Source organism: Lagenorhynchus albirostris, chromosome 10 (assembly GCF_949774975.1).
Source record: "Lagenorhynchus albirostris chromosome 10, mLagAlb1.1, whole genome shotgun sequence".
NCBI lineage: Eukaryota > Metazoa > Chordata > Mammalia > Artiodactyla > Delphinidae > Lagenorhynchus > Lagenorhynchus albirostris.
Window position 1 is genome coordinate 5,449,770 of NC_083104.1, and position 25,507 is coordinate 5,475,276.

Here is a 25,507-nt window from a genome sequence, read left to right on the forward strand (position 1 = left end):
AACATCCCTCTGAGATGGACCACCCCCTTGGCCCCCACTGGCCTCAGGCCTTTCCAATGGTTAGGCCTTTCACAGACAAGAAACTGGCACTTTTATTGTTGTACCCTATGGCTAAGGGCAGAGCCTACAGACCTGTAAGGGCGTCTTCACAGAATCTTTGGTGTGACTTCGCTGTGAGGCCAAAGGTCCACTCTGCAGCAAGGGCGGCCCAGCCCGTGATGACAAAGTCCTACTGTGAGAGCCTACCCTACCCTGCGTCCCAGCTGAAGCTCCTCCCACATCTTCTCAGCTGGCACCTGCTGCACCTGGATCACCAGTGGTCCTCCTAGGGACTGGGAGATAAGAGGACCAGGGTCCTACCCTTTTACCTGGCCGAAGGGTAACTCACTCACCACCCACGGCTTGTCACAGAAGTTGTAAATGGATTCCAGGGAGTTGATGCTGGGGAGGCCTGCATACTGCATGCCAATGATCAGGTGGCGGAAGTCCTCATTCTCTGCCATGCCAAACGCATGCTGCCGGATGAGCACAAAGTCTGGTCGGAAGGACCTGGGAAGAACGTAGAAATCTGCCATCAACCAGAACCTCAGGTCATATACATCCTCTTGTCTCCCATCTCCGAAGACCAAGACAGGGAAGGAGTCTTGGGGGTTACCCGAGCCAAGCCCTTCATTTTATCATTACTATTCTTTCATGGACTAGGAAAAGAGGTATTATGTTTGGCACTTCTCAAAGGAGATTTGAACAGATTTCTGAAATTCTCTTATTCCTCTGGGTTAAGCACTGTCTTTTTCTAAGGTGCAAAGCCCTCAGGAGGGAGGAAACACTTTAGACGCTCACACCTTAGGTCAACAAGAATTTTCCCTGCGCCTGTGGGGCATGACAAGAGCTGGAGCTCCTGTGGCTCCAGCGCTGGCACCCCAAGGGGGTCCCAGCAGACTCTGAAGACCACACACGTGGCTGGCTTCACTGCCCTGCCGTGTAGATCCCTGATCTCGGCGCCCTGCTCTGACTCTTTAAAGCTGCTCCTTAAAATAGGCAGTGCCCTCATCAGGTCCCCGGGTGAGCAAGGGTCCCGGCTGGCTGAGAACAGATACCAGACGTCCCCATGTTATTCTTCCAAAGCGGATGCTAGGGAGGGGTGCAAATATTTTTTGCAGAACTGAGGTTGAGCAACTGGCTACAGGAAGCACTGAGAGTACAGAGTGTTCCCATGCATGGAAAGGCTCCTTGCATTTCACCTCTAGCCAGCAGAGCTCCCAGCCCCAGCTGCTCCACAGGACCAGGGCCCCCATCTTCATGCCCTGATTCCAGAGGAACCCCACCTTCCTGGAGAGTCAGTTCTGTGGCAGCATCTGCCCTCAAGGCTCTAGGCCTTGGCCATTTCACACATGTGTAATGACCTACCCGGTTCTCTTCCCAGGCACCCAACCAATCCCCACCTACAGCTCCAGCCCCACCTGGGCTCAGAGATCAGTCTTTTAAAGTGGGGGTGGAAGGACCCCTCCTCAGTCGCTCAGGGGAGCTAGCATCAAGTCAGGTGGCATGTGCTCTGACCTCCTTGTGCCCTAGTTCTGGGAAACTGGCTCCGGCTGTATGCCTGAGACCAAACCTTATATCCTAGTCACACGCACTGAGCTCTAGGCTTGCGGTCAGCTCCTGATTCCCCACACTGCGACTGGAAGGGCCTGCCTTATTTTTGCCAGATCCCTCCCAGCACCCTGACATGGGCCTTCCTGTCACCACCTGCTTGTGTCATGCATCCCTGTGATTCATCGCATTTGCAGTTGGAGGAGCCCACCATTCTCTCTAGAAGGAGCTTCCTGAGCTCACCCCCATGTGGACAGATGTCTCCTTTTCTGTCCTCCTCAGTCTCCAGGATGGATGAGCTCACATTTCCTGACGTGAGGCTCCAGACACCTGAGTTCTGCCTTCCCTGTCACAGACCCAGGTCCTGTTGGACACTGGCAGCCTCAGTGTCAGGGTAGCGTAGATTGAGGTAGGGAAAAGGGTGACGTGAACACTCTTCCTGGAGCAATACCCTGATGTCTGAAAACCCGAAGCCACGCTGAGCCCCAGGGAAGAAGAACACTGTGGGAACCTTGCTCCCTCATCTGGAATCCCCATCACTTCCCGCACAGAACTGTTGTGTTACAATTGATGATGTCTGTAAGTCACCCAGCACCCTCCTGGCACGTAAGTGCTTTGTAACTGCAAATTTTCTTCCACCCACAATGTCCCTTCCCACCCCAGGCTTTCCTATCAGACTTATGAGTTCCCAGGAATTTGGAACATAGAAAGAACACAGGGCTGGGAGTTAAGAGAATTCACATAGAACACAGGGCTCTGCTACCAACTTACTGAGGGAATCTAAGCAAATCAATGTAAAAAAGGAGGCTGAACCAGAGCAGAGGTTTCCAAACTTTTTTTAAAAAGCAATGGAACCCTGTTTTCCAGGGGAAATATATTCAGAGATAAAAGCCCAGAGCTGCACTGGCTGAGGTAGGGCGGGAGTCTTGGAACACCTCTCACAGGAATCCAGGTACCGCTCAGAGAGCTCTGAGCCCATGGAGCGTTCTCTACCAGTGGACTATGGCCTCCCTAAAGGCAGGAGCTGCCTTCCTCTGCCACTGCCGCACAGCACACATCATCAACTTCTGTACACTATACATAGCAATGCTGTCCCACTGCAAGCCAGAGATGGTGACTGTGGTGACAGTGACAGCGACCCAGAGGACAGAAAGGACCTTACCGGACAACCTTTGTGCCATTCCGGAGCACCTGCATATCCACAGCATAGGTCCCATCTGCATGGGCCACCAGGTTGAGCTCTGAAAATTCTGCCTGGAAGATAACAGGAGGAGATTAAGAGCGTAGATTTCACGGTATGTGTTTTTTACTATGATAAAAAATGAATAAATAAAAATAACAGTAGGGGAGTAAGCCCACAGTCCTGATTCTGCGGGGCGCTCCGCATAGCAGCAAGAGCATCCCTTCCAGCAAACATTTATTTACCGTTTGCAAAGCATTTTCCCAAACTGATCTCATCTAACTCTCACAGCTACTCTATGAGGCAGGAGGGGCAGAGATAATTATCCTTATTTACCAAAGGAGCAGCTAAGTGACTTTTCTGGACAAACAAAACTTATTGTTGGCAGAGACAGGAGCATAACTCAGGCCTTCTGACTCCCCACCCAGCATCCTTTGTGCTGCCTCTCTACAGAGCGGGAATGCAAACTGGGGCAAACATGCCCTTTATCAATTTTAACATAAATACACTAAGTTTTAGTTTAGACTTTTAGTTCTGCTCCGGCCCAACTAGCTGCATAAGATGTTCAGGCAAGTTACTTGTTCTCTCTGGGTGGACAGTTTCTCCCATCTATAAAATGGGAATAATTTTTTTTATCAACCTTGCCTATCTAATAAGTTATTTTAAGAACTGAATGCAACAATGGATAGGAAAAGTACTCTGTATCAATCACAGCACACCATGTAAGGAATGATGAGTAACTTCTAGCATTACATATAAAATACATGCATTGTTTAAACTGGACATCCCCCTATGCACTCGAATGGACCTAATCTCTATTTATCACGAAGCAAACAGTACAGGAAGATAAAAAATGACCTTTCAGGACTTCTCTGCATTAAGACCAGGAGGTGTGCTTTTCTAAGTTCTCTTTGAAGTGTAGCCTCAGGCGTGCAGAGGAGGCACCACTGGAGGCCACACAACTGAATGGCAGACGTGTGCCTACCCAGCAAGACCATGCCACCAGCAATATGTAGGTGTGGCCATGTCCTAGGAAGACATTCCTCTAAAGTGTTCCTCAGCCTGAGAACCCTGCACCCAGAGGGCCCCAAGAGCCACGCTGCTTGCCTCTCTACGGACACCAGAGCCATGAAAAGAAGTCAGCGAAGTTGAAAGATGCAGCCTTCAGAACCATGTCTCATAGAGAGAAAAGTCCTGGAAAGGGTTGGGGGAGGAGATGGAGAGCCTAGAAGCTAGTGACGGACACTGTGATCTCCACTTGGCAGAACTAAATGGTTCATTCTGGAATGTCAAGAGGGGCCAACAATGATGCAGATGCAACCCTGGGCTCCAGGCTGGTTACCTGTTCCACTTTGATATCATAATCTCCAAGGACTTTTTTGCCCCGAAAGCACTTGGCCCTGGAAAAAAGGGGAAAAAACCCACACAAATTAGTTCTGTACAGGTGTTTGTGGTCAGAAATTCACTCTCACAAAGACGAGGACCATGGCAGACAGAATCCCAGAATGAGAGTCAAGAGACCTGGGTCAGTCTGCTATTGGATCACCATGAGACAGCCTCCAGTCAAACCACGGCCTCCCCTCTATAAAATAAACCAAGAGGCCTTTCACTCTCAGGCATTGTCATTTTATGATAACATCCTTGGTCTTTCCAAAAGGAGGCTAGAAGTAACAATTTCCCTAATGTTACTCCTGGTAAAGACTAGGTCAATTTTATACATCCCTATAGTTTCCTCATCTTCCCCCATCCTGCCTTTCACTCTGTTTTTCTAGTTGGTTTCCACCCTTGGAATTTTAGTTTCTAAGGAAACTGTTATTATTTTACCTCTTCATACCCATACTTCCAAAAAGGATTTGAGACAATAATTTAAAAAGCAAATATATCCAACAAAACAAGGATTAAAGGACAATCAATGAATGAAGGAGAGTTAATTATACCAGAAAAAAAGCAGAGGGCAGGGGGAGAGGCTGAGGAAAGCTACTATAATTGAACACAAAACCTATCCTGTGTTTCTGGGCAGTCGAGAGAATGAGTCAAGCCTAGATACACTGTACTTATTATCTTCCCGTTTTGTCACAGAGCTGGAGGAACCTCACATTACAGCTGCTGGTAAGAGGACTGTTTATGCTTATATTTATAGCCATTGCTACTTTGCTCTTCACCTCCCCTTCCTCTCATAAGAGTTTCTTATGTGCCTTTATAGGCTGGTTCTCCACCTGTAAAAAGGGCCCTTCCACATGCTACCTAGGTTGGGCTTGCTTTCCCAGTGCTTGAAATTTCAAATTAGTATGTTTCACTGGAGGTTTTCTAAAAGTCCCTCTCCAAAACAAAGGGATAAACTAACATGTATTGGGCATCATGTTCTAGGAATTATGTGCTAATTTCTTTCAAGAACATTTCATTTAGTCCTCACAACAACTTATGAGATAGGGAGAAAGGCATTCATTTTCGAGATGAGGAAACCAAGACTCGGGATAAAAATGGCACATTCAAGGTCATATGGCAAGTTAGTGACAGAACCAATATTCACACCCAAGTCTGAGTCCAGAGTCGTTGGCGCTGCACAGCACTGTCTCCCTCTGCTTATCCATTCTTGCCATCCTCATTCCCACCATTACAAAAACTGACTTGTCATGTATGCTGCATTGCCTGTGTCTTTTCCCATTTTCTCTCTTCTGTGCAAAAGGGACTTGATGTTGTGAGCGCTAGTTCCACTACAAATACTTCCTACACCGGTTCCTGTGAACTACCCGGGACGAGGCCAGGCTATTTCCTTTCCGATCTGGTTCTGGAACAGTCTGTTCTAGGAAGTTGTCATTTGTCCTATCCAAGTCCCTGGCTACCCTCAAATTGCTCCTCAGAGGCATTCAGCCATCCTGGAGCTGGAGCACTGAAGTCCATCCCCCTACCTCTGCCCCAATTCCTTACTAAGCTTCATCAGCTTGCTTCCAGAACGCTGTTCAACGTTCACAGCTCAGCAAGCCCCTTCGGCAAGGGGCCTGTAGCACATCCCATCCCTTTTAGGGTTCCATCTTATTTATGGGTTTAAGTAATAGTGTATGCATGGCACTATCACTGCTCTGCAGATCTTGAGGACTCCGTACGTCTTCGCCCACGACTATAAACAGAAGGAACTGGAGTAAATGATCTAAGAGGTTCCTTCCCTGTGTTGGTGAGGTGTGCCTACCCTGTTACCAGCAATGCTTTTCTGATGCTTCCTCCCATCTTCCTGTCTCAAAATAGCTCTCCTTCTGTGAGCTAAGTCTCAGAGGCATTAACAATAACCTCTCATTCTGTATGATGCCTTGCATTTTCAAAGCACATTCTTGCCTTATTTGTTCCTTACAACTCTGTGAAGCAGCCAGGACAGACAGTGCTGTCCATTTAACCAATGGGGAAAGAAACCCAGAGCAGCTAAATAATATGCTCAAATCACAGAGAAGTTCATAGGAGTTAAGCTTAGAACTAAGAGTTTATGTCTAGGTACTTAGGTGCTGCCAGGGTTTTTAATTCACTCATTTATTTTGTGGGTTGTGAACACTGATATTGAAGTATAAATATAGATTCTGTCTGCATTTATCTGCCACTTTCTGCACCTGCCCATTGACCAAGTTGGCTAATGATACTGTTTTCAGGCCTTGTGCCCACCCCCAACTCTCCAATTATCTTAATGCCTTTTCCTTAAGGTAGTCTGTCCTCTTGGAAATGTTAGTTTGAGTTTCTGGCTCTGGGTGATGGACCTCTCTTGGCTGAGCCACAGTCTTATAGAAAAGGAGCCAACGTGGCAGGCGATGGAGCAGAGTCTTCTGGAGAATGAGCACATTCTCCCAGGTATTTTCATGAAAAATTTTGTAACTTACAAGCAAGTGACAGAATTCCTTCCTGATCCTAAGAGAGCACTGTTAGGGAGCAGTGTGCTAGAATTCAGAGGGGTTCTGGATCACAGGGCTCTGGAATCACAGTCTGCGTGGGAATCCTAGCTGTACACTTTTTTGGTTGTGTGACCACAAGCAAGTGGCTTAAAAAAAAAAAAAAGTATGTCACATGGTTAAACCAATAAATCTATCTTCAAAAGAATAAGATGGATAAGATGAAAAATTTTTTCCTTTCCCATTTCTCTTGCATCATACATACTCCCCATTATCAGTTGCAAGCATATCCTTCCAGTGTGTGAAATTGTGTGCATATATCTGCATACATATATGTTTCAAACATATGGCATCATGCTACATAAACTCTTCTTTTTTGAACCTTAATTTTTTATTACACTTAAAAATATACCAGTCCTTTGGGTAGTGTAGGCATTTTAAAATATTAATTCTTCCCAATCCATGAACACGGGATATCTTTCCATTTACTACTTTATAATAACTTTGTATAGAATATAACCTTTGAAAATGTTGTATGTTACTATGTTGTATGCATGAAACTAATATTGTAAGTCAGCTCTACTTCAATTAAAAAAATACATCTTAGTGATATGCTTTCAACACATACTGATAGACCTCTTTCTTTCTTTCTTTTTTTTTTTTTTGTGGTACGTGGGCCTCTCACTATTGTGGCCTCTGCCGTTGCGGAGCACAGGCTCCGGACGCGCAGGCTCAGCGGCCACGGCTCATGGGCCCAGCCGCTCCGCGGCACGTGGGATCTTCCCGGACCGGGGCACGAACCCGTGTACCCTGCATCGGCAGGCGGACTCTCAACCACTGCACCACCAGGGAAGCCCTAGACCTCTTTCTTTGTAATAGCTGCATGAAATTCCATTTGAAGGTCATACAGTAATTTAACCAATATTTACTGGTGATATGGAGGTTCCTTAAAAAACTAAAAATAGAACTACCATACGACCCAGCAATCCCACTACTGGGCATATACCCTGAGAAAACCATAATTCAAAAAAAGTCATGTATCACAATGTTCACTGCAGCTCTATTTACAATAGCCAGGACATGGAAGCAACCTAAGTGTCCATCAACAGACGAATGGATAAAGAAGATGTGGCACATATATACAATGGAATATTACTCAGCCATAAAAAGAAATGAAATTGAGTTATTTGTAGTGAGGTGGATAGACCTAGAGTCTGTCATACAGAGTGAAGTAAGTCAGAAAGAGAAAAACAAATACCATATGCTAACACATATATATGGAATCTAAAAAACAAACAAAAAAAGGTCATGAAGAACCTAGGGGCAAGACGGGAATAAAGACAGAGACCTACTAGAGAATGGACTTGAGGATACGGGGAGGGGGAAGGGTAAGATGGGACAAAGTGAGAGGGTGGCATGGACATATATACACTACCAAATGTAAAATAGATAGCTAGTGGGAAGCAGCCGCATAGCACAGGGAGATCAGCTCGGTGCTTTGTGACCATCTAGAGGGGTGGGATAGGGAGGGTGGAGGGAGGGAGACGCAAGAGGGAAGAGATATGGGGATATACGTATATGCATAACTGATTCACTTTGTTATAAAGCATAAACTAACACACCATTGTAAAGCAGTTATACTCCAATAAAGATGTTAAAAAAAAACAAACAAAAAAACCCCCCAAGTGTAGGGACTTCCCAGGTGGTCCAGTGGTAAAGAATCCACCTTCCAATGCAGGGGACACGGGTTCGACCTCTGGCCGGGGAACTAAGATCCCACATGCCACGGGGCAACCGAGCCTGGGCACCTCAACTAGAGAGCCTGCGTGCCGCAAACTACAGAGCCCATGCCCCCTGGAGCCTGCACGCCATAACTAGAGAGAAGCCCGAGCACCACAATGAAGAGCCCGCAGGCTGCAACAAAAGATCCTGCATGCCTCAACAAAGATCGCACGTAGCACAGCTAAGACCCAATGCAGCCATAAATAAATAAACAAACAAACAAATAAATAAATAATAAATAAATCTTAAAAAAAAAATTACTGGTGACCGTTTAGATTTCCAGTGTTTGGATTGTTTTTGCTATTACAAACAGAGCTACAATGGCTTACATTTAAGAATATATTCATAAGATAAATTATTTTTTCCAGCTATATTGTTATAATTGACAAACAAAATTATAATATTTTAAGTGTACACCATGATGATTTCATACATGTATACTTTGTGAAATGGGATAAGCACAGATTAATTACCACACCTGTCACCTCACATTACTACCTTTTGTGTGTGTGTGTGTGTGTGTGTGTGTGTGTGTTGTGTGCGTGTGTGTGGTGAGAACACTTTAGATCTACTCGCTTATAAGCAAATTTCAAGTATACAATACAGTATCATCCACTACAGTCACCACATTGTACATTAGAAGGATAATTTATTGCAGAATTGCTGGTGTAAGGAACAGACAGAGTTTTTACTGATAACGGCACACTGCCCCCCACCCAAGAAAAAGATTATATCACTCTCCCCAGTGTTCGAAAGTTTGGGAAAGTTACTTCACCTCCCTTAGTTACCCGCCCCCCCCACAGTCCCTTGCTTAAGCTGGGCACAGAGAAGGTGCTCAGTAAGGACTTTCCAACAGCCAGTCTTGTCAAATCAATCCAAATTCACCCCCTGGTGCTCAGTCTAAACAGAAACCAAGATGTACATCCTTGAAGCAGGGACTAAAAATGTCTATGGTGCGTGTGTCGTCAATTTCCCCCTATTGTAACATTTTCTTAACAAGCCTACCAGCTGAGGATCTTTGTGAGTTTAATGGCTTGCCCAGGCAATGAACCACCTCCCCTTACTGCTAAAATGAGTAGAAGCTTCTAGGTTTAACTCTTCTTACTCAAGGCACAGAACACCCTCAGGAATTCCCATGCTCTTGCAAACTAGGGCTCATGAGGCTGAGGAGACATCATCAGAGACTTCTCTGCTAAGGCTGCCTCAAAACTTGGCCCAATCTTGCGAAGCCCAGCTTAAATACTCCCTCTTTATGCATGGGGAAATGGAGAAAGGTCTAGAATTAGGAGCCAGGGGAGCTGAGTTCAGGCCTAGTTCTACCACTTCTCAGCTGTGTGACTTTGGGCAAGTAACAGCCTCTCTGAGCCTCAGTTTCGTCATGTATAAAATAGGGCTAATAATGATTTTAATAATAATAGCAAACATTCACTACATACTAACCACTATCTTAAGTATTCTATGTATCTTACCTCATTTAATAATACCTGACTCACAGGTTGCTGTGAAGACTTAATGAAGCCAGGTAAGAATAAATGACATGAAAGTATTTTGGAAACTCTGAAATATTATGCAAATATAAAGTACTATTAGCAAAATGCAACAAACATTCATGTACCAGGTATTACTGCTGTTTTACTATGACCAGAGCCAACATGCCTTCTTCCTCTTCTGAACTTGCATCCCATTTATTGTCTACTCCTGATATCTGGCTTATAGCAGCATCATCTGATACCACCTTTCAAACTCAGTTGTCTAATAAGTTGTGATACCCCTCCCCCACACCAGCCTCAGATCACTGGATTATGCAACAATACTTCAGAGCAAGGACTACCCAAATGAGCCCTGGATTCTCCATCATTTTGTATTTTAAATATTGATTATGTCCTGTTGTCATATGACATGCTCTGAGCTAAGGCTTGTACAAATATAATCAACATATTATAAATTTCCAACTACTTCCCTAAACTGTGTACTTATTCACGATCAGGTCTTGCTTATTGACTGGAGATGTTAGGAGTGATGGTGCTGGCTGGACAGATGCAGAAAACCAGAAGAGGCCACCCTCAGGACTGAGTGGACTGAGTGTGTCCCTGCAGCCCCAGCCGTCTTCTCCTTTCTTCTTGCAGGCGCACGTCCCAGGGTGTCATGTTCTTTCTTCTCTCTTCTTCCCCACATGAAAATCTGTTCTCAATCTCCATCCACACCGGAACAAGGACCTAAAAACGGCCTAGAGTGTAAATCCTCCCTGGGTGCCTGAGGCTCGCACAGGGATCCAATCCTCAAGCTAGAAGATGAAAGCACTAACAATGCACCTAGTAAATGCCTAGCACGGGTTAGACATAAATGTCCAGACAAGGTGCTTAGTTTCTGGGTCTTACTGTCTATAACTCAGGCCCTATTCTTTTGGTCAAGCATCTCAAGGCATCAAGAAATTAGAAAATAAACTAGAAATAGTAGAGGAATATTCCCCACCCTACACTCAAAGGGTAAATCAGGCCTGCCGGTCTTGGAGAGAGTTTGTGGGCGCCTGCCGCCACCCCCTGGCAGGATGTGTACTGCAGACACGCCGTAGTCCTAGCTCACTCACCCACTGAGCTGACTCCACTGGCTCAGTGATAGCCCTCCAGGTGCTTATTTGCTGCTCTGACAAACCATGCCTGAAAATTCACTATTCCTCCTAAAAAGTGTGTGTCCACATACCCCAAGCTAGATAGTTGGCTTTTTGCCATCTGTAGAAAGAAAGGATGTGATTTATCAATAAATTCAGCAACAATTTACTGAACACCCAGTGGTAGGTGCTGGAAATGTAAAAATGCATTAGTAGGTGCCAAGTAGAGAAAGCACAGTCTAGAAAGGGAGACCAATATGCATGTCGGTAATTGCTAAGGACCCTTTCAACTCTTAAGATTTATAGCTAATATTCACATTCCCACCTTTCAATCTTTTCCTTAAAAAAAAGAATTTAATGCACACGACTAAAACAACAGCAACAAAAGTTTCATCTAGCTCAGAAAGATGTACAGTGAAAAGTAAGTTTCCTCTACCTTCATGAAGCTCGCAGGTTAGTGGTGGGCAGAAGCATAAATAAAAGATCATAATACAGGGTATAAACTGTATCAGGGGTGTGGACAAGGCACTGTGGGGACCCAAAGGAGGGAGTTCTCTGCCTGGAGGAGCCTGGGAAGGCTCCAAGGACGCAGCTGAGTTTTAAAGAATGAGGAGGAATTTGCCACACAAGAAGCAGAGAGCAGAATTGAAAGGCACAGAGGCTGCCTGAGTACAGAGCGCTGCAGCGGCCCAGCTGACTGGGGGAAGGGCATGCAGGCTGAGGCTCCTGAGAAAGGGAAGGGATGGCCTGTCAAAGAACTTCAAATGTCAGGCTGAGTAGTTGGGATGTAATGGCCAGCTTCCAAAAGAACTTTTTTTAACTTTTTATTATGAAAAATTCCATCCTCAGTAATCAACATTTTGCCAGTCTTTTTCATTTATCACCCTCACTGTTGCTGTTAGGACTGTTGTTTGATTGTTTTAAAGCAAATCCCAGACATCATGTTATTTCTCGTGTAGAATTTTAAGTAATATCTCTAACTGGTAATGCCTTAAAATTTTTGTTTACTGTGGCAAAATATATATAACAAAATTTGCCATTTTAACCATTTTCAAGTGTACAATTCAGTGGCATTTAGTGCGTTCACAATGTTGTGCAACCAACATCGCTACTTCCAAAACTTTTTCATCATCCGGAACAGAAACTCTGTGGCCATTAGGCAGTAACTGCCCATCCCCCCCAAATCCACCCCCCAGTCCCTGATAACCTCTAACTTACTTTCTCTTTATCCCAGGGAAATGACTTTTTAATAATTATTATTATTTAATAATTAATAATAATTTAAAACATCTTTACTGAGTCTATATTCAAGTTTTCCCAACTGTCTCCCAAAACACTGTCAAAGATTTTAAGCAGAGAGGTGACATGATCAGATGTGCCTAGGCCACGTTGTCTGGGACACAGAAGAGATGGCAGGGAGCCAACCAGGGCTTGAGATCATTTGGGAAGCTGGTGCAGTAATTAGACTTCAGGACTTGCTGTTTTCCTGATACATGGCAAACCAATAGTTACTGTACAACACTCATCAGGCAACTCAATTGATCATTTGACTGATCAGGGCTAGGAATTTAGAAGCTAGCTGGGAAACGACAGTGATAGAAAGTGGTATCAGACAGACACCTCATATAGATGTTCTGGAACAAAGCCATAAATGAGACATAAAATAGGCGGGCCTTACATTGGTAAAGGGGTTCTTAACTCAAATTTGGATTTGTAATCTAATTCATAAACCATAAAACTTGCTTTCAGTACATGGAGAAATGCCTGTTATAGATAACTGGTTTAGGAATAAGATACAAAGAATAGGAAGAAGTGAACAGTTTTCTGGATAAAGGCAACGTTCTGTGGCTGGTCCTTGATATTATTAATTCAGTGATTAAGTAGTTAAATCAAATTCTCTGCTACTTCTTAGATAGAAAGCAAGCTGCATGGTGTCTTAGTTAACATTCATATAAATGATCTGGAAAAGAGTGCATGGGGAAATTGCCAAATTTGCAGATGGCATTCAGCACTTCCAGGGATTAAAATGCCAAGTTGATTAGATATAAAGTGAAAGAAGATGTGGACGTGGGCAGAAAAGTGGCAGAGGAGTTTTAATGTGACTAAGTGTAAGAAAACATATTATATTCAATGGAAAATGATTTTATCAGGGGATCATGAGTGTTCCACTACAATCCAAAAAAGAACCTGAAATAAAAGAAAATTATTTCCTTAAGACATTAGTCCTGTGAGATGTAACAGAAAAACACAAAAAGACTGAGAGTGAAAGGTGAAAAATAATGTTGATTATCATCAGAAAGTTTATTGGAAACTCAACATAAAGGGTTTCTTACACTCTGAACTCACCTTGTACAAGTCATAGTACTTTCATATTTGTGATACAGCACATCACGTCCACTTGTCTAAACACAAATGACATGATGAAAGTAGAAATGGCCCAGAGAAAAACAGAACAAAATAAAAAGGCTCTGATTTTAGGAGAGGCTGATATAATGAGTCTTCTTCAGTCTGTAAAGGTAAAGATCCAAAGGGCACAGAAAGGTGTAAAGGAGGGAAAGAGAACTTGAGAGACTACATACTACACACATTATTCATCCCAGATATCCAAATTAATCTCACGATATTTCATGCCTTACAGGAACGTCATTTCAATGCTTCTGGTTTTATAGGAAAAGGAAGCTCGGATAAAATAAGTGACTTGCTTAAAAGCAGCAGTGAGTAGGTGGCAGAGCTAGTAAAATTAAATTTCAGCACTTCTGATGATCAAGTTTAGAAATCGTATATTTTAGATGGGAACTGGGCTCTACTCATTTTTGTAGCCTCAATGCCTGTCTTACTCTTCAACACACAGCAGATGCTCAGAAAATGTTTATGGAGTTATTAAAATGAATACAGCTAGACATTTGGAGGTTAATATCAGAGAGAGTAACCATGCTCAATCTGATTGAGTCCTGGGCTTGTAGATCTCTGAGGACACCTACTTAGTCCTTCCCTGGAGTTCATAAAATTCCCTCAAGTGACCTGCAGGAGGGCTTCAACAGACTTAGATGGCAGATGAGACCCCTTAAGAAAAACAGCAATCTCAAAGTTCTGAAAATGACTAATTTCTGAGTAAACACACCAGCTGTGACTTCAGTTGGTAACAGCAAATCACTTTTTTTGAGCAGATTTTCTGAAGATCTCTATTTTGGGGAATAATTAAATGATGCAGTATCACAAGATAACAAGATTATCAAACACAGAAGAAATAAAAAAGAATCCTGTAACTCAGGAGAACACATGATGGGAAGATTAGCTGCATTTGTCCGTAATTACAGTGGAGCTACAGAACAGAATGCTTTGGAGTCATGGGACAGATTCACTTTCCATGACTGGCTTATAAAATTAAATCAGGCTGATTTGATATTCAAGTAGGTCAGTATTAAAGTTTGCTTTGGAGAAATATCAAGCAAGTATAATTTTTGAAAGATATGGATTTCTTTTATACCAGAAAAACAGGGATCCTAGCATTGACAAATGTCCAGGTTCAATTCCAGTGTCAGGTCACAAATCATACCCACAATCACCACTACCATCAAAGCCATCCATCTCTAGATACAGAGAAATGTCCTCTATCATCTGACCCCATCCTTCTATTCTAATCTCCCACTGTTTCCCTCCTGCAAGACTGCTGCAGAGTCTGTGTGAATTAGAAAAAGGCATTCTTTCCTGCAGGTGGATACTCCTACACCAGGCTTCTTGGCTTGGCAAGCAGAGTGTGGGTCTGCATTTCACCCCGCCTTGTCTCCTCAGTCAGATGCCCTTGTGTGGTGAACAACCTGAACAAGCATATGCAGGCGCCCTGTCCTGCTACCATTCAGACACTGAATGGTACTACTAGGTCCAACTGCCATTCAGACACTCTTTCCCAACTATCTCTTGTCAAACTACTGCTTCTGTGTATTGGTCCATTTAGAAATCACCCTTTTCTATGGAAACAACCTAAATGTCCATTGACAAACAAATGGTTAAAGAAAATGTGATATATACATACGATGGAATATTGTTCAGCCATAAAAAAAAGGGAAATACTGCCATTTGTAGCAACACGGATCAACCTGGAAGACATTATGCTAAGTGAAATAAGTCAAACACAGAATGATAAATACTGCATGACCTCATATGTGGAATCTAAAATAGTCAAACTCAGAAGCAGAGAATAGAATGGTAGTTGTCAGGGGCTGGAGGAGGGGTAAATGAAGAGATGTTGATCAAAGAATCCAAAGGTTCAGTTACGCAAGATGAATGAGTTCTGGAGATCTGATGTATACGGCATGATAGTTAACAATACTGTATGGTAAACTTGAAATCTGCTGAGTTCTCACAGAAGAAGGAGAAGGAGAAGAAGAAGGAAAAGAAGAAGAAGGAGGAGAAAAAGGTAATCTCAAAGGCATTGTTTTTCTTACTAAATTTGCTTGTGTGGTAAATCACACTGATTGATATTCAAATGTTACATGAAACTTGAGTTCCTGGGATGAACTCCACTGGGCCATGATGCATGATCCTTTTTATATATCATGGGATCCAATTTGCTAAAATGCTGTTAAGAACTGTTGCAACTATGTTTATTGGGGATTTTGGTTTGTGGTTTTCTATTCTTATGGGGTCTTTGGTTTGGTGTCAAAAGTAATAATTTTGGCTTCACAGAAGGAGATGGGAAGTAAGAAATTTTGTGGAACTTGTATTATCTCTACTATAAATGTTTGAGAGAGTTCATCTGTGAAGCGATCATAGATTTTCCACTTCGGGCCCAGGAATTAATCTTACTTTATCATATAATGTGCTTTTTAATGCTTAATTGGATTCGATTAGTTAATATGTGACAAAGAATGAATGCATCTAGATTTTTAAGTGCACTGGGACAGATATTGTTTTCTTATTGCTCTTATCCAAATTATTGTCAAGGTTATTTTAGCCTCAAGAAAATTGGATGGAGAGTCTTCCATTTTCTTTTCTGGTACAAATTTTATGAATTATTTTAGCATGTATCCTCAAGCTTATTAAAGTAACATTTAAAAAAGAAATCACCTCTCTCCTCGTTTTTAAAGGTCCCAAACAAGTTCTGCCTCCCTTTTGAAATCTTCCCTGTTCTCCCCTCTGTGGTGGTTTCTCCTTCCTCTGAAAGCTTAGTCTGAAACCTATTCACTTGTCATTTTAAATAGACTCAGCTTAGTATCATCTGCTGGTTTTCTTTATTTGTGCCTCTTCCTCCCTACCGTATCACCCTCTGAGGGTGCACACTGTCTTATACTTCCTTCCGAGTCCCCCACTACTCACCGTCACGCTCACCACTGCCTTATACAGAGCACACCTGGGTTAGTTCATTTTATGTGTCAACCTGAAAGGGCCACAGGTGTCCAGATATTTGCCTAAACATTATTCTGGGTGTGTCTGTGAAGGTGTTTCTGGATGAGATTAACATTTGAATCAAGACTGAGTAAAGCAGATGGCCCTCCCCAATGTGAGCGGGCCTCATCCAATCCACCGAAGGCCTGACTAGAACAAAAAGGTGGAGTAAGGGAGAATTTACTCTGTCTGACTGTCTTTGAACTGAGACATCAGTCTTCTGCCTTTAGTCTCAGACTGAAAGATATAGCATTCCTGGTCCTCAGGCCTTCAGAATTGGCCTGGAACTATACCTTCGGCTCTCTTGGGTCTCCAGTCTGCCAACCTTAGGACTTCTCAGCCTCTATAAATGCGTGAGCCAATTCCTCATGATAAATCTCTCTCTCTCTCTTTCTATATATAACTATAATCTTATCTCTCTCTCTTGCTCTCCCTCTATATATCTATATAAATAGATATATAAAGAATATATATAATCTATATGTTATCTATATTATCTATGTGTTATCTATATATAGATAATAGATGGATGGATATAGATATAGAGCTCCTCGACTGCTATAACAAAATACCACAGACTGGATGCTTAAACAGCATACATTTATTTCTCACAGTTCTAGAGGCTGACCAGTTCAGATCAAGGTGCTGGCCTGGTAAGACTCTTCCTGGCTTGCGGACTGCCACCTTCGTGTTCTCACATGGTCGAGAGAGAGAAAGAGCTCTGGTCTCTCTTCCTCTTATAAGGACACTAATTCCATCACTACGACACTACCCTCATGTCCCCACCATGTCACATAGAAACGAGTCAGTTATTCAAGCCAACTCAGAAACTTTGCATTTTAATCAATTGCTGAGTGGCATGGCACAGTGGAAAGAGCATGGATTTTAGGGTTAGACTAACCTGGGTTTAAATCTCAGGTGACCAACTTACTACCTAAACTTGGGCTCTTTACCTCTCTGTATTTTCACCTGTAAGATAAGAATAATACCCATTTCTAAAGTTTGTTAGATTCAAACGACGCTGCCTTTACCATACTCCTCAAACATGCTAAACTCACCATCTCTGCTGGGCTTTTGCACTTGCTGCCAGATACTTCCTTCCCCGGGATCTTTGCATGTCCCGCTGCTTCTCACTAATTGAGTCTCAGCTCAAACATTACTTCCTCAGTGATTTTTTTTCTGACTACCTGAGCTAGGTAGTCCCCACCCCTCCCAATCATTCTCTTTATATAATCTTCATAGATATTATCTTTATTTCAAAATTACCTTGACTATTTATGATTCATTTCCCCAACCAAAATGTAAGTTCTCTGAGAGGAGAGACCTTGCTGTTGTGATAACTGCTGTGTCAATCCCGTGTCCAGCTCTATTATAATGCCTGGTACATATTAGGTGCCCAATAATATTTGTTGAAAGAATTAATGAGTATATAAATGTGTATCTGGTATATAAATGTGTATCTAGCACAGCACCCATTCACACATTTAGATTCTTTTCTTCCCCCTTTTTATGTAAAAATCATTGGGTTAAACAATGTGCCTGTGTGAGTCCTTTGAAATGGAGAGCACTTCAACAAAATGAATTCACTGAATGCTCATCAGGCATTTATAAATGTAGACAGAAGTATGGTCATTTACTTCCATGTGCAATGAGACTATCCTCCGCATTAATGTTCTATTTTAGGTACAAATTAACATACCAGTTATTGAAGTGTTTATAGATTTTACTCTCATATGAGACGTTAATAACATAATATTCTCTCAGCCTTCTGAGAGGGAAGATTTTGCTTAGAGGTCTTTTATTTATAAGGAAACAGAGGCCCAGAGAGAGGAGACACTTGATAGTTCAAGGTCAAACACCTAGTCAGAGGCAGGTGCATTCTACCATGCTGCCTCCTTAGAGTAAGAACTGCAAATCTTTCAAAAATCGAAGAACAGTGGAATTCAAAGACAGAGATCCCTAAATGATATTATAGGATGTGGAAATTGAGGATTTGATTTCCATTTGGAGTGCTTGTGAGATCAAGTATGATAAAGAAGATAAACAGCTAAGCATTACAGAAGCATAAGAAATTTTTTATTTTTATCACTTTGCTGATGCATTGATTCTGTTTGTGATACTGCATCACCAGGGCACGGTTCATACAGCAAATTGCTGGAAGGAAATAAGAAAAGAGCTCTCCCCTCATTCTGCTCTCATTAGCAAAGGAGACTTGACCGTCTTTTCCCAGTCCAAGTGCAAACTGCCATGACTGGTATTATCAGCCTACTCACCACCATGGCTGGGCAGAAACATCCTTGTACCTCAAGGCAACAACACTCTGGATTTCCAAATCCAAACCCAGGTGGCACATTCCATTCTACAATTTTCCAACCGGCACCAATTCAGGGGGAGATATTATTCACCAGAATAGGCACTAACAACTGAATTTTGGCAGGTTGGGAGACGAACACATGCCACAGGCTCCCAGATGCACCCAAGTTTAGCAACATGGTACCAAATGTGTTCTGAATGGAGAAATGGATCTTAGATGCTATACTCTCATTTTTATAGGTGAAAAAACTGAGGCTTAAGGGGAAAAATGGCCCAAGGTCATGAGGTGGTAACCCTCATCTCTTCTCAACAGTGCTCTTTTCGTTACACCAAGTTGAGCTCACAGTGGATCTGGATTGAAGCTCATGCCTTAGAATCGAAGCACAAAGATATATGGTACTGCTCTGGCTCTATTCTCAGTGAATTTGTCTATCTTCTCAACCACCTCTAATGAGCCATTGAGGATACATGGTCCTCACATTCAACAAGCCCGAAGAATAATTTTAAAAACCAACCCAAACTGATTTGCCTGAAAACCTGGTTAATTTTATCCTTAGTGTCTCCATACATTCCTTTGAAATAGAGTTTACTATCCAGTGTTTTTATAATGAAATATATTCTATCAACCTTTAAAAATATTCTCATCATTTATTCATTCAACAAAGATTCATTAGAGTAGGTACCTACTCTTTTTCCAGCAGTATGCAAAGCACTGGGTGGAGGGTAGGAGAAGGAAAGACTATAGACCTCACCCAGCTCTGCCACAAAGAATAAAAATAGTGTTAACAGAAGTACAGGAGATTATTTACCCCAGAGTTCAGGTATCAAAATTATATCAACTACAGTAAAATTGATAATAGCTAATATTTATTAAGTACTTAGTAAGCACTAGTTACTGTGCTGACTTTAAACACCTTATTCAATTAATCCTCACATCAGTCATACAAGCCAGTTAGCATTATCTCCTAATCTTACAGATAAGATAACTAAGGCACAGAGAGACTGATTAACTTGTTCAAGGTCATACAACTACCGGTGGATTCAGGATTTGAGACCATGCAAACTGACTCCAGAGCAGATCTTATTCATCACTTCACACTACTTCTGAAATATGGAATTATTCAAAAAATATTAAAAGGGAATTCATATTTTAATACTCACACAGGACAGTAAAGACAACCAATACCTTTAGATAGAGTTTGGTGGCTTTCTCACTAATAATCAACCACTATAAATATTAATCCTCTTCTTTTTTCCCATAGTGGCTTTCAGAAGAAAAATCTTTTCTTCATCAGGCTCCTAAATAACTCTTCAACTTTTGAAATTAAAGTTTTCAGTTTCTTTTTAGTTAAGACATAAAGACTTTTTAAATTTCTTTAATCACACCTTACATGATAAAACATCTCTTTACAATTCAATGGGGATTTGTTGTTTGATGGACATAGAGATTCAGTTTTGCAAGATGAAAACAGTTCTGGAGATTGGCTGCACAACAATGTGAACACTACTTAACACTACTGAACATTAAAAATGGTTAATATGGTAAATTTTACGTTATGTGTGTTTTACCACAATTAAAAATATGTAAACTTTTAGAGTTAGAATATGTAAACTTCAAAGATATTGTTAACTTAGAACAGATAAGGTCCCAGACATTCTACATATATGATTTTCTGTTTGTGTTACAGTACAGAGAAAGGAGTGATAAATTTTGATTATAGGGTAAATAATAGAGAGAAATTTTGTGTAGCTTAGGAATTCATCTGAATTGCATTTTCTTCATGTGCAATTGATAAAACTTAACCACATGGTTTCTTTCTTTTTTAAATTGAAGTATAGTTGATTTACAATGTTATATTAGTTTCAGGTGTACAACATAGTGATTCAATATTTTTATAGGTTATACTCTATTTAAAGTTATAAGATATTGGTTATATTCCCTGTGCTGTACATTACACCTTTGTATCTTATCTATTTTACACATAGTAATTTGTACCTTTTAATCCCCTTCTCCTACCTTGCCCCTCCCTTAACCACATGGTCTCTAAAGGCATTTTTAGGTTCTGACAGTCTGGGAGTTAAACAGTTAGTAGGATTTCACTATGTGATGTGGAAAGGACACTTCAAAAAGAAAAGTGGCTTAAACATAAGTATTGCAGCATGAAAGTATAATTCACAAAGCCCTGCTAAGTGGTGGTGCAGTTATGGTATAACATAGGATATGCATATGGCAGAGGGGGAGTGAGGATAAGGTTGAAAGGTAGGATGGAGCCAGTTCCTTGCTTCCTGGCTTGCCAATAACCAGGAGAGGGGCCTCTGAAGACCTGTGAAGCTAATAATTTGGAATCTTGGGAATGATGAAACAGAAACCTTAACAAGTACTCTCTCGAAGACAGATTTTTACTTGAATGTTGTTTATTTCCCGGGTTCTTGATTTTGTACTTTGGGGATTATTTTCTAAGATAAAGCTGAACTCCTGAGGCCCAAAGTAGTTTCTCCCTTTGTGTCAACAATTCTGATATGTGGCGATCTTCATTTGAATGGCTTAGAGACTTAATAGTCTGTCTCTCTAACATTCACGTGTAGGAAACTTCAAACTAGGTCATCAAATCCCAACTTCCATCCTAATGCAAGAATCTACACTGTAATGTTCATAACAAGGGGTCACTGGAAAAATTACTATTTTTCAGGTTTTTCTGTGTTTTGTTTTTTTCATTTTCAGACAGCTGATGGGACAAAATTTGTGTGAGGGCTTTATTACACATTTTATTTCTATCCTTGGTGTGGTTACCATTAACTTTTTTTTAAACATGCACACTTTACTTATCAAGTATAAATTTAATCAGTAGCTCTACTTTTCTCCCAAGTTTTAGTATGTTTTAAGAGTGATCACTCCTCTTTTCTCTTTACTCCCTTGCCATGTCACATATTACAGCCCAGTGTCTTAATTTCACCTTGTTTTTATACTCCCTAAATTAATCATTATTTTTGTTGTTATTCTGTATAGTCAAGTTATTTCTGGTTTTGTTTGTTTTAGATTTAGTCACATGTTTACCAATTTCTCTAGTCTCTATTGCTTTTTTCATGTCACTACTTCCTTTTGGATTCAATTTCCTGCTTCTTGAAGAATATCTGTTTTTAGCAGTCCTTTCAGAAATGATCTCTGAGATGTAAAATTGACGCCTCTATCTGTCTAAAATTGTCTCTATTTGACCCTCACTTTTTTTTTTTTTTTTTTTTTTTTTTGCGGTACGCGGCTCTCTCACTGTTGTGGCCTCTCCCGTGGCGGCTCACAGACTCCGGACGCGCAGGCTCACGGGCCCAGCTGCTCCGCGGCATGTGGGATCCTCCCGGACCGGGGCACGAACCCGTGTCCACTGCATCGGCAGGCGGACTCTCAACCACTGAGCCACCAGGGAAGCCCTGACCCTCACTCTTGAATAAAAGTTTACCTAGGTGGAAAATTCTAGACTGGGTGCGATTTTTTTCTCTCAGCTTTTGAGGGCATTATTCTTTTGTTTATTTTGCCACTGTTCTTGGTTTAATTGTGATTTCTTGTAGGGTATCTCTTTTATCTTTGGATGCTCTTAAGACCTACTTTTTTTTTAAATTGTGTAATTTTAATTAATTTATTTATTCATCTAATTTCTTTATTGGAGTATAACTGCTTTACAATGTTGTGTTAGTTTCTGCTGTATAACAAAGTGAATCAGCCATATGTATACATATATCCCCATATCCCCCTCTTTTTTTTTTTTTTTTGCGGTACGCGGGCCTCTCACTGTTGGGGCCTCTCCCGTTGTGGAGCACAGGCTCCGGATGCACAGGCTCGGCGGCCATGGCTCACGGGCCCAGCCGCTCCGCGGCATGCGGGATCTTCCCGGACCGGGGCACAAACCCATGTCCCCTGCATCGGCAGGCGGACTCTCAACCACTGCGCCCCAGGGAAGCCCTATCCCCCTCTCTTGAGTCTCCCTCCCACCCCTCTAGGTTGTCACAAAGTATCAAGCTGATCTCCCTATGCTATGCAGCAGCTTCCCACTAGCCATCCATTTTACATTTGGTAGTGCATATATGTTAAGACCTACTTTGAATCTTTGCTGCTATGCAGTTTCACTACAGTATGTCTAGAAGTGGCCTTCTTTTAATTTATCCTTTGGAACTCAGTGCGCTTCCTAATTGAGGTCTTTCATCAATTTTGGAAAAATTTCAACCATTACCTCTGAGTATTGTCTTTTTTCCATTCTTTCTATTCTCCCCTTCTAGAACTATTATTAAACATGTATTGAGGATAGTATTCTCATTCTATCCTCCATGTCTCTTAATTTTGCTTTCATAGTTTTCTTTTCTTTGTCTCCTTGAGAGGCATCATGGGTCATTTCTGCCTTATCTTCCAGTTTACCCGTTTTTCTCTTCAGCAGTGTCTGATCTCATGTTTAAACAGCCCATTATGTTTTTTAATTTTGATGACTATGTTTTTTTATTTCTGAAAACTCTATTTGTCATATCTACCATAGATAAAACATATCTATGTTTTTATCTCTTTATTTGTTCTTAATCATTTAAATATATTAATTTTACAGATTTAAAAAATCATCTCATAGTTTTAGATCTTTTATAATCTTAAGAGGTTTTGCGGTTTCTTCTGCGAGGCACCTCGGGTGGGTATCACTGGCTGGGTATACTTTTTATGTTAATTAATCAGCTTGCAGGACCTCAGACCACACAGGGAGTAGAAATCTAAACACCAGAACCCACCTGAAGATAGACCTATCATTCTGAATTCTGAGAGAGAGACTTTCTTCTTTCCAGAGACTAGGCTGAGAAAGACAACTTTCTTGTGTCCATGTATTAATGAAAAGATTTTTTTTCTGACTACCATGTTACTGAAAGTCCCATCTCACTTGTGGGTTTCAGCTTTAATGCCCATCTTGTGAAGGCTCAAGTCTTCATTTTCTCTTCCTGTGTGGGTATTTAAATCCAAGTCCCAAGATTACCAAGACAGATAGCTGAAGAGGCCTGATACAACATCATCTGACAGACTTACTACTCAAGTCTGTCTTTATTTTCAGCCTCTGGAGAGTCCCTTACTTTCTTGCAAGTTCAGTTATGCATTAGAATGTTGTTACTTTTTATTCAGAGCTGTTAGGAGTTTAGTGGTAGAAGATTTTTAGGTTATTGAGTCCAAATTACTGCTGGAAAAAGAAGTAAGATTGTTCTCTTTTTCTGAGCTTCAGATAAGAAGCTCAAAAGCATACTTCAATTCAGCAAACATTTACTGGTCACTTATTGTGATGATTAAATTTTTACGTGTCAACTTGGCTAGGCTATGGTGCCCTGCTGTTTGGTTAAACACTACTTTAGGAGTCAGGTACAAATAGATAAAATATAGCATGTAAGTACCCAGATACAGATAGGTATATTCTATTATGTGACTAGCCTGACTTAGCTTGGAGGCATCAGGAAAGTCATCTTGGAAGAAGTGATGCCTGAGCCCATCCTAAATTTAAATCGGACTTAGCTAGGCAAAGTGAAATAAAAATTAAAGCAGGGATTCTGGGCACCCGGACAGCATTAGCAAAGGTAAGGAAGTGAGAAATAACATGGTGCAAAGTTGCGCTATATAAAATATGAGGCAGGGAATGATGGGAGATGGGGCTAGAAAGTTATAACACTACAACAGAGGGAGAGAGAATAAGCGTGGAAGTTTTTGAAAAAGGCTTTTTGAAGTGGTGTTTAAGCTTAATCTGGAGAAATGAGTAATATTTTAATAGGTGAAGATGATGAGGAAGGGTAGAAAACATAGTACTCTGGGAGAAAATGTAGGATGCGTGAAGGGGACTCTGGGAAATAAGAATACAGAGGTAGATTATGGCCAGACTACAGAAAGCTCTGAATGACTGATGACTCCCAGAGGAGACGCTTAGATGTATTCCCTCAGGTAGTGGCTTAGAAGCCTGTGAAAAACAGAAGCTAATCAGGAAATTGCGGTTATAAACACCCACCACCTCCAAGGGCTTGGAAGACCCTGAAAGACACACCTGGCCATGGCATTCAGCTGCCTCTGAAAGACACAGCCAGACTAGCCAAGGGACAGGAAACATCTGTGCCACCCTGACCTGTCTGAATCTGCTCTCTCCCCTAACTTTGGCACTATAAAAACTGGGAACAGAACAAAGGCTAAAGCAAGCCCCAGCCTCAGTTCTAGAGAAAAACAGTAACAAGAGGAGGGCCAACCTCATTTACTAGCATTTACTAGCAGAGAAGAAGAGGTGGACCCTGTCAGGTCTCATCAAGGAGAATATAATAAAAGACTCATTGTTACTGTTTTCTCCCCTTGTGAAATGAGTCTCTAAACAGTGAACTGTGGCTGAACGAGCACTGACCTGGCGATGAAACCTGGGTTCTAGTCCAGATCCTGTCACTAGCTTGCTGTATGGATTAGGCAAGTTGTTTTACTTCTCTGGGTCTCTGTTTCTCCATTTGTATTGTGAGGGAGTTGAACTAGACTAGTGGAGTTCTGTGGACCCCAGACTATCTCTGGGAACCCTAACCCCATTTCAACTAAAGCAGCTGCATTTTAACCAGTTTTATATATAATGAGTTCTGCCTAAAGCTTTGTTTGAAAAAGAAAATTCAACTACTTAAAAAAAATAAGACCCTTGGATTTGAATCTTTAAGACCCTTTCTAACTTCAGTGGTCTATGAATTTGTGGTTTCATGATAAGCTGTTGTTAGGGAGCTCCCACCTTAACATCAATTGGGGCTGAGGTTGCATAA

General features: G+C 41.6%; 1 protein-coding gene across 1 annotated transcript in view; it reads right to left on the minus strand.

The window, feature by feature from the left end:
* SYN2 (synapsin II) overlaps positions 1-25,507 on the minus strand; it is a 152,239-nt gene that overhangs the window by 41,434 nt on the left and 85,298 nt on the right. The window contains exons 2-4 of the mRNA XM_060161152.1: positions 4,113-4,170; positions 2,753-2,844; positions 393-549 (exon numbers count right to left, since the gene is read on the minus strand). Coding sequence (XP_060017135.1) covers positions 393-549; positions 2,753-2,844; positions 4,113-4,170 — 307 coding nt within the window. The remainder of the gene's footprint in view (positions 1-392; positions 550-2,752; positions 2,845-4,112; positions 4,171-25,507) is intronic.